The sequence below is a fragment of the Osmerus mordax genome, chromosome 21 (genome assembly GCF_038355195.1).
Source record: "Osmerus mordax isolate fOsmMor3 chromosome 21, fOsmMor3.pri, whole genome shotgun sequence".
NCBI classification, from domain to species: domain Eukaryota; kingdom Metazoa; phylum Chordata; class Actinopteri; order Osmeriformes; family Osmeridae; genus Osmerus; species Osmerus mordax.
The window spans coordinates 9,277,235-9,289,892 of record NC_090070.1 but is presented as its reverse complement, the minus strand read 5'-3'; the positions used below and the strand labels follow the sequence as shown (position 1 = coordinate 9,289,892).

The 12,658-nt window shown below is 44.9% G+C and overlaps 2 protein-coding genes across 5 annotated transcripts in view; both read right to left on the bottom strand.

Annotated features, from left to right (window-relative positions):
- Positions 1–2,949, bottom strand: part of LOC136964934 (testis-expressed protein 2-like) — a 109,543-nt gene extending 106,594 nt beyond the window's left edge. For 2 of the 4 annotated variants that reach the window (XM_067258909.1, XM_067258912.1), the window contains exons 1-2: positions 2,800–2,949; positions 2,157–2,290 (exon numbers count right to left, since the gene is read on the bottom strand). The gene's annotated coding sequence lies outside the window, so the exon portion shown is untranslated. The remainder of the gene's footprint in view (positions 1–2,156; positions 2,291–2,799) is intronic. The other 2 variants (XM_067258910.1, XM_067258911.1) reach the window with 2 other exon arrangements.
- Positions 2,950–3,542: 593 nt separating this feature from the next.
- Positions 3,543–6,172, bottom strand: LOC136965471 (myeloid-associated differentiation marker-like). Its single transcript, XM_067259634.1, has 2 exons — positions 6,043–6,172; positions 3,543–5,751 (listed from the first exon to the last, which is right to left on the bottom strand). Exon 2 carries the CDS (start codon positions 5,719–5,721, stop codon positions 4,780–4,782), a length of 942 nt encoding a protein of 313 aa, XP_067115735.1. The 5' UTR covers positions 5,722–5,751; positions 6,043–6,172; the 3' UTR covers positions 3,543–4,779.
- Positions 6,173–12,658: the final 6,486 nt, after the last annotated feature.

Here is a 12,658-nt window from a genome sequence, read left to right as displayed (position 1 = left end):
ACACACTCATAAAACCCAGCTGTCAATGGCTCAACGCGTTTCTCTAGGGATCTGTTGGAACCTTTGCAGGTCGTACTAACTAGAGGGGCGATAAAGCTACCTGAATGGGTAGCTTAGAGGCTAAGTACGCTCTGACTAACCAGGCATGAGAAAATAAATGCGCTTGAGCTATAAATAGCCTAGTCCAACACCATAGAGAGAGAAAGACAGCAAGAAGAGAGAGAAAAAGAGATTAGAAAGTCACTTTAGGAGGTCCACGAGTGAGTCAGAACTGTGAACAGGTGTCGAGACAACATGGTGTAATCCTTACAGCGAACAGAAAACCTTGATAAGCCACATTGAGCTCATGTTTCCCAGTTTCATGTCATTACATTCGGTGCTGAATGTAATTCATTGTAACTGTCCCGAAATATCCCTACAATATCGTTCTCTGCACTGTGGAGTCCCATGTATTTTGTCATGTGGCAGCTAAAACTGAGAGACACTGTCAGTCTTATCTGTATGGGGTTTTTAAATGATCACCACAGCAACTAGGGGGAAACCACCATCTCACCCCCCCCCCCCTCCAAAACAATCTACCCACCAGGAAGTGGAGGTTTGTTTTCTCTTTTTTTTTTTGGCAATGGCCTCCAGTTGTATCGCAAATAGATGGTATGGTACATTTTACATTTACATTTAGTCATTTAGCAGACGCTCTTATCCAGAGCGACTTACAGTAAGTACAGGGACATTCCCCCGAGGCAAGTAGGGTGAAGTGCCTTGCCCAAGGACACAACATCAGTTGGCATGATCGGGAATCGAACTGGCAACCTTCGGATTACTAGCCCGACTCCCTCACCGCTCAGCCACCTGACTCCCTGGTAAGTAACTTCTGCTTTACATGACGCTAAAATGGAACTCTGGTAATTCCACTGCTTCTCACACAGGTGTTGTAGGTCTCAACCTCACCCTCTCTCTACCACAGTCACACACATGTTCTCTACAATGTGACACCTGAACCAATCCGATTCCTCGGCACTCCTTGCCCTGTTTGTTCCATGAATGACAGATCGACACACCATTTCAAACGGTTAGACTATTTCTAGGAGTGATTCGATACATGATCTGCTTTGAGCCGTTGCACAAATAGGTGAGGTTTTCAGTCATTCTGTCGGAGGAGGCATTGCCTAAAAGGTTCACCCACAACGTTTGAACCCATAAGAGGAAAGACCCTTGAAATGTCTCAAGTCTAAAGCAGGTGCAACTGACACAGTGCATTATTAACTATGGAACTGTAACCAAAGGCTGTGTTGCCATGGTGAAATTTGATTAGAAGAGGGGGCACACATGGGTTTAGTCATATCCTGCTTCCAGGACACCACAAACGACATCACCCAATCCCTATCGATAAGACCCAGTGTACAATTGCTGTGTTTTATTGTATGACACGGCGCTACCTATGAAGCCATTATGCAAAAAGCTAAGATCACTTAGCATCTTCCATGTGGTGAATTTGTTTAGGAAAACCAGTCAAATAATCCAGTACCGTTGCTTTTGGATTGTGAACTTCCATAAGGGCCATAATACTGTCTTTCCATGGTACGACACATCTCCATAGAGATACACCAAGACCTCCTATGCAGTTATGGCTTTATCAACATACCATGGAGATTACACTTCAGGAAGGATGTCAGGAGTCAAGGCTGGCACTCTGCAAGAATACTCACTGCCTCATGGCAATACCGTCAACTGCTAGAACTCTTACAAGGTCAATCGGCTACATAGAATATCACCCAGGCATACAGTGGTGACGGCACCAAGAGGTTCCAATGAACCTTCCCATCTGAAATGGTAGAAGCCTGTTGTCCTCTTGCTTATGGGCTGTGAAAATGTCTTAATTTCCCTACTGGAGTGTATTTAGAGTAGAGTTTGTTCCTGGCATTGTGAAGCCAATTCCTAGAGAGGTTGTCTGTTCTTCCTGTACTCATTCTCATTTCTTTACTGCACCGGTTCTCTTCACTTTCTCCTTCTCCTTGTAGATTTTTTGCTCTCCCTTCCTCTCATTTCTCGCTGTCTGTTTCACCACTTATCTTCCCTCTGTCTTTCCCAGAGGTCAGCTGTGGGCGGCACAGGGAATAGATCGATAACCAGTTCAAATTTACAGCCAGAGTGCTTACCTTCTATGCTCAGTGCCATTCAATCCACCCTTGTCTCAGCATCTGCTTCGGGCCATGTGCTGGGAAGTCCAGTCTCACATGTCCATCCTGCCTACTGGTCGGTTAGAATGATTAGGGCAGGGCCACGCAGATAACTAGACAGAAAGACAAACACAAACACTTAATTTCACCCAGAACTCTTGTCAAACAATAATGTCGTTATTTAGCTGGGAGTGTATTGTAAAACTATCCACAATGCCCCCTCTGAAGTGGGGCATTTCAAAGCAATGTTACAACTCAAGCTTGAGGCTGGGAACGTTGTCTTGTTTCCACGTGACATGATAAGCTCTCAAACTTTTATGCATATACCGTTAAGAAAGCTAGCTGAGGATGCAACTGATGTAGCTAGCCTGGCTAAAGCAACGTTTGGTTTTAGCACTTTGCCCCAAACAACTCACAAAACATACGTTTCATGTTCAGGCAGTTGAACTAACTACGATAACTTATATTAGGCTAACCAACATAATAGTGAACAAAATATATACAATTATGTAAAACAACTTTCAGACTTATCAGAATGACGGACAACTTAAATCAACGCCACTTTCACTACCAACTCACAAACAAACGAGATGTTTCCCTAAAAAGCGCTATCTTAACTTACTGTTTCCTCGAATCATTGTTTGCCGACCGAATTCGATACAAAAAAACTCCGCCAAATAAGGACGGGTTGAATTTTACAGGGCAATAACAAAACGTTGCAATGTTTTGCTAGCTATCAGGTCCAAGTGTGTCGTGGATCGCTGCTTGATTCTTGCTCAGCCTGTTGACCATAGCTGTTGACAGCTGACTGCTGCTGAACGACAGACAGTTCCTGAATGAGAAAACGTTGGAGTCTCCCAAGGCTAGAGCAATCGAAGTCGATAAGTGGAATAAATGGATAGATTCAACTGCTCGCGTGTTCAGGGATTGCTTCCCACTTAGTAAGCCAATCAGTGCCATCATAACAACCTCCTTCCTTCGATGTGTAAATTTGTGTAATTGCAGAAAATATACCCAATGTGTCAGTACTATCTATATAATCTATAATGTAAATCTTAATTTCGAAGATGAATGTGATAGTAGCCTAGATCCCATCGTTTATGTGTTCATAAATAGTGTACCGCGCACAGCACAACTCTTTAGAAACGTCACATAGATAGATACACACACAGCGCACTGTACACAAATGTACAATAGAGAGAACCATTTGTAAAAGAACAACCCTCTCGCAAGGGTCCCAGAAGCAGACGGATACTATAGTATCCTATAGGCAGAACCCTCTTCAACTGTTTGGAATCATACATGGTATCTGACCTGAAGGGGATACCAAAAGGGTGACCCAAAAAGCACATTACTGACTGGAAGAAGGATCTAACCTTGTTTTAATAATATATGTATTTGTTCAGAGGGTAATAACATGGAGATAACAAGTGAATGCCAATACATTTTAAAAAGCATACATTCAAGTTTAGTGGAACACTGATTTGAATGTTTGCTTGCTTAGCAATGTAAGTGTCGCCACCTAGTGAGAAAAAATTGAAATTGTTGCTATTCTCAACGTGAATTCAACGATCTAGTTCACATGAACAAACAAAATCTCTGGAATGTAATCTGAAGAAAGTACATTATTTGAAATATTTCGATTTTATATAGGCAGTTTTCTTTACAATAATACAAATGAAACTATTCAAAAATGTATTTAGACTTAATACATTGTTAGATTTCAGATCCCAGTTAAGTAATTTATCGTCCTTCCTTGTCTTGATCTACAGCTTGTCTTTCAATAATAACAACCACAAGCTAAGGGTGTGAACTGACACTACATGAGCCTTGAGTCGTTTGTATGTGGTCACATCATTGGGGTGAAGTAGCCTAAATAAGACATCTACTTTCACGTAAGAATGTGTCACCCAAAGCTCAAACTTGCTGTGAGATTTCCTCGCTATCATGATGGGGTTCAGTGGTACCCTAACCGATCAGTTCAATTCATATTGTCAATATCTTACTTAAATAAACGTATCTATTACTAGTTAGGCATTATTGTAATGGTTCATAAATGTTATTTTGTACTCATTTAGTTATGATGAATAAACTTACAAATGAGCAAAACAAGTAACTACATATGCACATATATACATATGTATATATGCCTACATATGCGTAGACAAAATACATAGTTTACTGTACTTGGATTGTGGCCACTATGTACATTACGTTAAAGGACTGTTTAAAAAAATATATAAATGAAATAGATGAACATCCCAAGTCAATATTACCTTTTAACTTACACATCATAGTACGTGTTAACATGCACACAAAAAATGACTGATTAGTACATTATGTTCATCCATAGTAATGGCACTGAATATAAAAAATGGTTGGACACCAAAAGCATTAACTTGGTAATTTCAGTGATCTCCATCTTGATTTCCGCTTACAAAAATAAATCTTCACCACACAAACTCTGAATAGCCCTTGTAGATAGAGAGTATCTAGAGATACTTAATAGAAATGCACTTGATGTGACCATAATGGGTACAGTGGGAGTATGCAACTGTGCATAACCATCCAAGTAGAGTGGATCTAGAGTGGCTGTATATTTTTATGGGTGACTTCTGTCTCGCAGCAGTTTAACAGAGAAAGCCAGGTCCACCGTGTAGGCCAAGAGCGTCACACTTGCGACTACCGTCTCCATGACAACCTGCACTGGGCAGGAGGGGATGTTTTTTTTACAGTGTGTCGGTAGCCTCAGCACGCGGGTAAAACACAAAATGGTGGCGACCACGTAGAGCAGAACCCCAGTTAGGCTGAAGCCTGCCAACAGGCGGTCGAAGGGCACGAGGCACCGCCCGGCCCAGTCCCCGAGTACCACCGCCACCGTGCCCAGGGACATGACAAGACAGATGGCGTACACCACACCTGACACCCACAGCTGCCACCAACTCCAAGGCCAAGCAATGGCTTTCCCATCTCCGGCCAGCAAAGCTCGACGGGCCCCCTCCACAAATAGGGGGATCATCTGACAGCCTCCCCAAAACTGGAGCACCTTGAGCAGGCCGGGGGCACTGGCCATGTAGCCTCTCTGCTCCCGGCTTTGGGTCCGGATCAGAAAGGCCTCCGAGGCGTAAGCCAGGAAGGTGAGACAGGAGGCGACCGTCGCCACCATAGGGCGTGGCCTCGCGACCTCGTGATCCACGATCATCCCGGGGAAGATCACCGAGGCGCTGAGGACCATGAGGGCGGCGAGGGCGGCCACGGTCACGGTCAGGTTCTTCCAGGAGACGGGGATCAGGCTGTGGAACTGGATGACGCTGAGGACGTGGATGAGGAGGGTGAGGATGAAGAAGAGGCACCAGGTGAACATGCAGAGGATCCAGAAGGTGGAGAGGAGGGCCTGCTCCGAGGGATCCAGGGAGGCGGCCAGCTCAGAGGGATCCAGGGAGGCCACCAGGCTGAAAGTGAGGCAGCCGGCCAGAAGAGCCCAGGTACGCACCAGAGACAGAGGGCTGGTGAAGTCCCTGGCTTCCAGCACAATGACGGGCATGGTAGGTCAGGTTATGGACCAATTGCAAACCTGTAAGGGTTAAGGATATGTTACACATATGAGGAATCTTGCTGCCAAAAACAAACAAAAAAACATCACTTTTAAAGTTCAAGCATACATGTTGAAGTCTATACTGTGCAATTTGTTTTAAAGGCAAAAATGTTGAAAGACAAAATCCCGGGCCCTGCAAAATAAGTTTATTACACACAACAACAGTTGTGTGTAACAATACCAGGAGAGTGGATACAAGGAAGCACAGCTATCCCACAAAATGGTTTCAAAGTGTCTCACAGAGCTTTTTCAACCAACGGATGCACTTACTGCGAGACACACAAATCTGTAAGCGTCAGACAAGCGTTGTAGCCAGCTCCATCGACGAGGGCACGTTCAGGGCTCCCTTACATCGCACAGGAAACACCAGGCACAGCAAACCTTAACTCCTCGGGTACAGTGTCTTTCAAACTCCAACCAAACAACTCTGCTGTTGAATTATTTTCAAACTAGTTCTTCAAATCCACCCCCCCATCCTCCTCCTCTTCCTCCACCACCCGACCTGCCCCTCCCACTTCCTGTTCGTAGGTTGCAGTGCAGTCTCAGTGCCGCTTAAAGGTGGCTGCAGGTGACCACAATAAAAGCCGAACGCAAACAATGTTTTCCTCCCACCGGTTCTCATAAAATGCTGTTCCCTTTTTCTGACGAGCGTGAAGACAATTGTGTTGCCAGATTCTTTTGACCCCCCCCCCACCCCTCCACTCTCACCATACAGCAGATCCCCCCCAGTAATCTCTTTGACCCTGCATAATAGTATCTAGACAAAGTCCAAGTTCTGTAAAGTGTGACATTCTGAAAGTCTGTTGACATTTTGTTTTGTCCTGTTTGCAGCCGAGGAACAGGTTTTGTTTGCAGTTTTGTACATTATTGTGATTGCACGTCTCTGAAGATCTTTTTGATGCATTTTGATGGAGAAGATGTGTGTGTGTGTGTGTGTATGTGTCTTTGCATGTGTCTATGTTTGCAAGTGTATATCAGGGAAGTGGTCTGCAATCTTAAATAGAATATCTCAGGTTTGCTTGACATTTGACAATTGAATGTATAATTGAATGTCAGCCATTTTTATGTATGTTTGTGCTTATGAACTTCATACAGCATCATTAATCGGTTGTACTTTCCGTGTTGGCATATTTAAGTGCCATCCGCCAAGCGTGTCAATGTAAGAGTGTATGTGTGTATGTTGAGCCTTCACTGTGTGTGTGTCCTTTCTTTAATGTGTCCAGTTGGGCTTACTTGTCTGTGTATCTTTGTGTTTTTATGGTTGTGTGTGTGTGTGTGCGTGTTCATGCTTTTGTGTGTGTGTGTGTGCGTGTTCATGTTTGTGTGTACGTGTGTGTGTGTGAGAGTGTGTGTGGAAACACAAAAGCATCCTCTGAAGATCCCACACAGTCACTTCACTTGTGTGTATCTCCTCACCTGCTCTCTGTGTTATATATAGACACGGATACATCCATTCCCTCGTGTCACACAGCGCCAGTTCAAAAACTCTGATTCTGACAGGAGAAGACACACTTCACACACTCCACAAAGACACACAATAGCTGCTAAACAACAGAAACCTCCAGACTGCTGCACAACCAAGCTGTTCACACAAGGGTTAAGCTGAGTCTAAATGTAAATACATACATTAAAATGTAATGCATATCTAGAAATCAGATATTCCTCCAATTTACCAAGCATCTAAACATATTCATGTATAGGCCTGTAGTATACATATTTGAATAAATTAAACTTGATTTGGACTTTAATTAAAATATGGGATAGGGACTTGACTAAGCTACCATTAGAGATCCCTTTTCTGCCAAGCTTGTCATCAATACAGTTTAAAACATAAATCCACTGAGGCAAATGAGAGGCTTTCAGAGGAACAGTGCTCCCCTGTGGTGGAGATATAGTACTGTTGAACATACTTTCTGCTGCGTCTGATCATTGTTCTATTTCCTTCAATCGTGGACCACCTGCTATTGTTGGCCAATGCTATTGTTGAAGATAAAAATGAATAGATGTGTGATGTACAACATAAGTTTTGTGAACAAACGGATTGGTATTTGACAGTGAGCGCTTTGGGTAAAAGGACAAGAATGAAACAGCGCTAGAAACTGCCCTCTGATGTGAAACTAGGGCAGCATGTGAAAGTGAGGTGATACGTATGCAACCATGAGGAGACAATGGGACAGACATACTCATTGTGGGTTTCACTGTAAGTTTCACTAAGGAAAGTGATGATCGGTATGACCAATGCTTTCATAAATCAGCCTTGAACCCAGTAAAAGCTAAACCGAGAAAGACAGTACCCAGAATGAGGAAGAGCAGAGACATCCATGGAACAGAAGGGAAAATAAGGAAGTCTGTTTCAGAGAGAAGGAGAGGTGGGGGTACCAGCAAAGAGTGGACAGGATCAAAAGAAAAGAAAAAAGAGGTAGACACGTAGAGGGGAGGACTGACAGACACAGAGAGACACGGAGAACGAGGAAAGGAGAGAGAGAACAACAGGAAGCAAATACAAAGAAGGACAGAAGGGAAGAAAAAAAAAGAGAAAAGGGGAGAAAGTGAAAAAGAGAGAGAGAGGGAGAATCTCAGTGAAATGCATTGGGGCAGAGAAGGACAGGGAAAAAAGATAGAGCAAGAGAGAGAGAGAGAGAGAGAGAGAGAGAGGAAGGGGGGGGGGCAAGGGAAAGAGAAGAGGAGCAGTAGAAAGTTAATAATTGATGTGGCCCTGGTCCCAGTTGCTGGTTCCAGCGGCTTCCTCTATCTCACAAAGACATTTAGCAGTGATTCACTTCAAAGAGCCCCCGACCCCCGCTGCTAAGCTAAAAAGGCAAATCCGACGATTGCTTTCTCTCCCCAGCACTAATGCTGGCGTCTTTATGCCGTTAATAAACTGTGCTCTTCAGTCAAACTATATCATTATGGCCAACTTAGGAAGCTAATCATTTAAAGCCAAAGAATTGTCTCTGTTCCTCTGACTGGGATACGGAACAATGTTGTGTTGTGTGGGAAGTGGGGCGTGTGTGTGTGTGTGTCTGAGCGCATGTGTGTGTGTTTTCACACATCAAAGCTTGGTGTTTGTGTGTGTGTATGGCTAGAGTGTGAACTGAGTGAGCACACACTGTGCCTGTACGACGGTCGATGCTGAGATGAAGAACACTATTGAAGGTGTGAAGCTGCAAAAGACTACACAGAAGAAGCCCCCCTTTACACACACACACACACACACACACACACACACACACACACACACACACACATACACACAGAGAGACGTGCACACATACACACCCACACCCACACATACGCACACACAAAGAAGAGACACAGCAAGCTTATTATAAGCCTTCAGAGCAGTGGCCTATTGTTTTGTTGGTAACCTTTCATTTCACAAAATCAAAGGCTTTAGTATGGATGCCTGTTTGTGTGTGTGTGTGTGTATTTTCGTGTCCTTGCTTTGTCTGATGTCCCTTTGCTTCCAGGACATAACTGGGATCATAATGAACGTCAACACTGTTTCCATTTGCATCTAATCATCATCCCTTTCTCCGAGTAGGCAGACATGTACACAAGGCATGAAACAGTACATGCGGTGTATGTGTGTATGTACGTGTGTGTGTACGTGTGTGTGTGCGTGGGTGGGTATAGGAAGGACGATGCATGCTGAACGTCATTATCCCGTCTCTCTGCATCCGAACAGCTTTCACGTCCTTCAGTGTGGTTTCAGGCACAAAAGGGCTTCCAGGTATCTCAACAGTTTGAAGTTCACACAAAAAACGTTTCATATCATTGAAACTTTGGAACGCAGCACACTGTGCTGCACTCAAACGAGGTCATGTGAATTTTCAGGTTGTATAACGTTTGGAACTTGTAATCTAATGTTAGTACATGACGTATGACTATAGACTTACAGGACAATGGGTGTGATTCATATACAGTAACAATGTAACAGTGACATAAGGACAGTTGATCTCCTTGAGGCTTTTACATAAGTGTTCTTAAAATAATCATAGTTGGACTTAAGATACTGTCGAACGGTGATATTGGAGTGGTCGTCGGTTATGCCGTTGGCAGTAAAGTGATGTTTGGTTACCAGTAATTGGACTATGAGGAGAAAGAAAGAGAGAGTTGAACCAAGTAAGGTTTGTTTAAGTGCAGTAGAGCTACCAGTCAGCTCTGTTCGTAGGATCAGATGACACACACACACACACACTAAGGAGGGTCAGGAGCTGCAGGTGTGAGGTCATCGTTCATACAGGTAGTTCCGGCCAGCCAGGTGGAAGCACCTCTCCAGGTCAACCCCGGTCATCAGGCCCGGATCAGGTGAACCAAACATCTCAAGTGTTATCCACTCAACCTTGTGTCAGGGGGATTGGCTCAACCAATCAGTTCCTGGAACAAAAGCCACCTGGAATTCTGATTCAGCGGAATTAGATTCTAGTTATATTATACTCCTGATCACGTGTATTCATTTGATTCCTTTGATTCAGACCAAATGACTGAGTTTATTGAATTTGGGCTGCATGTTTGTTACTCTGGAGACGTGTATGAGTTTACTACTACAAAACGTCACAATTCAAAACGAGGTAAGAGGCTACATCTAAATGAGATTTCACCGTTGACAGCCATCTTACCTCCTTCAACCTGCTCGTGACCCCCCGGCCCTCTCACCAACCCCCATTTAATCAGCCACCAAACCCCACACCACGCCCAGCAGAAACAGGTCAGCCGGTTCTTTATCCTGACTTGATCTCCTGCTGGCCCGGCTTACACGCACCCCATTCCATTCTTCTTCCCTCTCTCCCGGAAGAAAAGAGGAGAGGGGATCGGACTCTCCGACGGTTTGCTGCTTTATAGAAAACACATGAGAGAGAAAAGAAGAGAGAGAGACAGAGAGAGAGAAGAAACGAGAGAGAAAGAAGAGAGAAAGAAGAGAGAGACAGAGAGAAGAAGAGAGAGCGAGAGAGAGAGAGAAAAAGAAGAGAGAGAGAGAGAGAGAGAGAGAAAAGAAGTGAGAGAGAGAGAGAGAGAGAGAAGAAGAGAGAGCGAGAGAGAGAGAAAAATAAGAGAGAGAGAGAGAGAGAGAAAAGAAGTGAGAGAGAGAAGAAGAGAGAGAGAAAAATAAGAGAGAGAGAGAGAGAGAGAGAAAAGAAGTGAGAGAGAGAGAAGAAGAAGAGAGAGAGAGAGAGAGAGAAGAAGAAAGAAAGACAGAGAGAGAAGAAGATAGAGAGAAGAGAAGAGAGAGAGAGAGAGAGAGAGAGAGAGAGAGAGAGAGAGAGAGAGAGAGAGAGAGAGAGAGAGAGAGAGAGAGAGAGAGAGAGAGAGAGAGAGTACTGGGGTTCTTGATGAGAGCAGTGATTCGAGCCAGCAGCCACTTGAGAAGCAGAGGCTCTCAAGGCTGGAGGGTTTGTTTGGAGAAGGTCTCTCAGGCCAGAAGCGGGATTACGCAGGTTCCCATGGAACTCCAGCTCGCTCAGACGGGGGGTCTGGATCGTACCCCTTCTGCATGTGCACATACACACACTCACACGTACATGCATGTGCAAACACAAAGGCAATGCACGCACACACCCGTTCCATGAGAGAAGTGTTTGTATGCTTGTGTGCAACTAGGTGCATGCAAGTTTATGCATAAAGTGTGTTCTCTAGGTAGAAAGGATGAGATGACTGGAACATGCTGAAGAGGAATAGATGGATGAGGTTGATCGCGACGGTGTTAACTGTAGACCCCAAATCTTCTTTAGGTGGTTCACTGTTTTACAGTGCTAAGAAATGCAGTTAGTCTAAGTCAGATCTCTGTCAGCTGTTAGATACCTTGTGTGTACCAAAGAAGGAAAATCATATATGCCAAAGAAGTTCAAAATAATACCCCAAAAGTATCTGGAATTGCATTTGCTTTTCATGTCTGTATCAGGTCTGGCATGTGGTGCTGGTCGAGGATGTGTCCTGTTCTTGCTGCTCCCCCATGGTCACAGCGCCGTGGGAACAGCTGCCGTGACGCCCCTCCAGCCCCCCCACCCCTACAGTTGCCATGTCGATCCGGCCCATACTCAGCGACGGGGGGTCCCTTTCATCTTCCCTATACCACCCTTGCCGAGGATCGAACAACTGGTCGCTCCTGTCAGCACCTTGCCATCCAGGCGATAGGCCGCACCCTGCCATTACAGACACCGTGCCCTCCGGGACATTCATCCTAATGCTACCGCTAACATCTCAGTTAGCGGTAGCATCTGCTAGCATTAGTGCATGCTAAGTCAAGTGCCAGCTGTTAAGTGGAAAGAATGTCTAGCGCTAATGCCTCAAGGTCGCTCCCACCATTGAAACCAATGGGGTTCTCAGCAGCTCCCACGAGAGGTGCTAACTCTGTATCGCTAACAGTTTAGCTTGGTAGCCTGGCGTGTTGGGACTTTGCTGGTACTTCGGGGGGATGCCAGCCATGCCCATCTCAGTGTAGACTGCGCTCGTCACCTGTTTCCACTTGTTGGCCCCCAAGCGGAATCTCCAAACAAGGTTACTCTGGGAGAGGTAGGGTGGAGGTTAGCCCCAACACAAGCCTCCTCGACAATTATAATGAGGCTACAGCGTAAACCTGAATAAAGCCACGATGTGAAGAGTGAACGTGAGCGCGAGGCTACCTTTTAGACACGATCCTCCCCATTTATTTGTATGTTTTCCCCTCTTTTTTCTCTCTCTCTTCTCCCTTCCTTCACCCCCTCCCTCGCTTTAATCCAGTGGCGGAATTACGCTCGACAAGTGATCAAAGAGGAGCCGCACAACGCCAGGTGCGGCTGCAGCTTCAACTGTTGACAGCCACCTAGCCCCATTTCTTTCCCGCCTTTCCGTAAAGAAGAAGGGGGGGAAAAAAACAATTCAAAGCTCGACGAACTGCTGTTTGTGT

Bases quoted from the DNA above. Each gene is read 5' to 3' on its own strand.
- LOC136965471 (XM_067259634.1), bottom strand. From the start codon at position 5,721: ATGCCCGTCATTGTGCTGGAAGCCAGGGACTTCACCAGCCCTCTGTCT.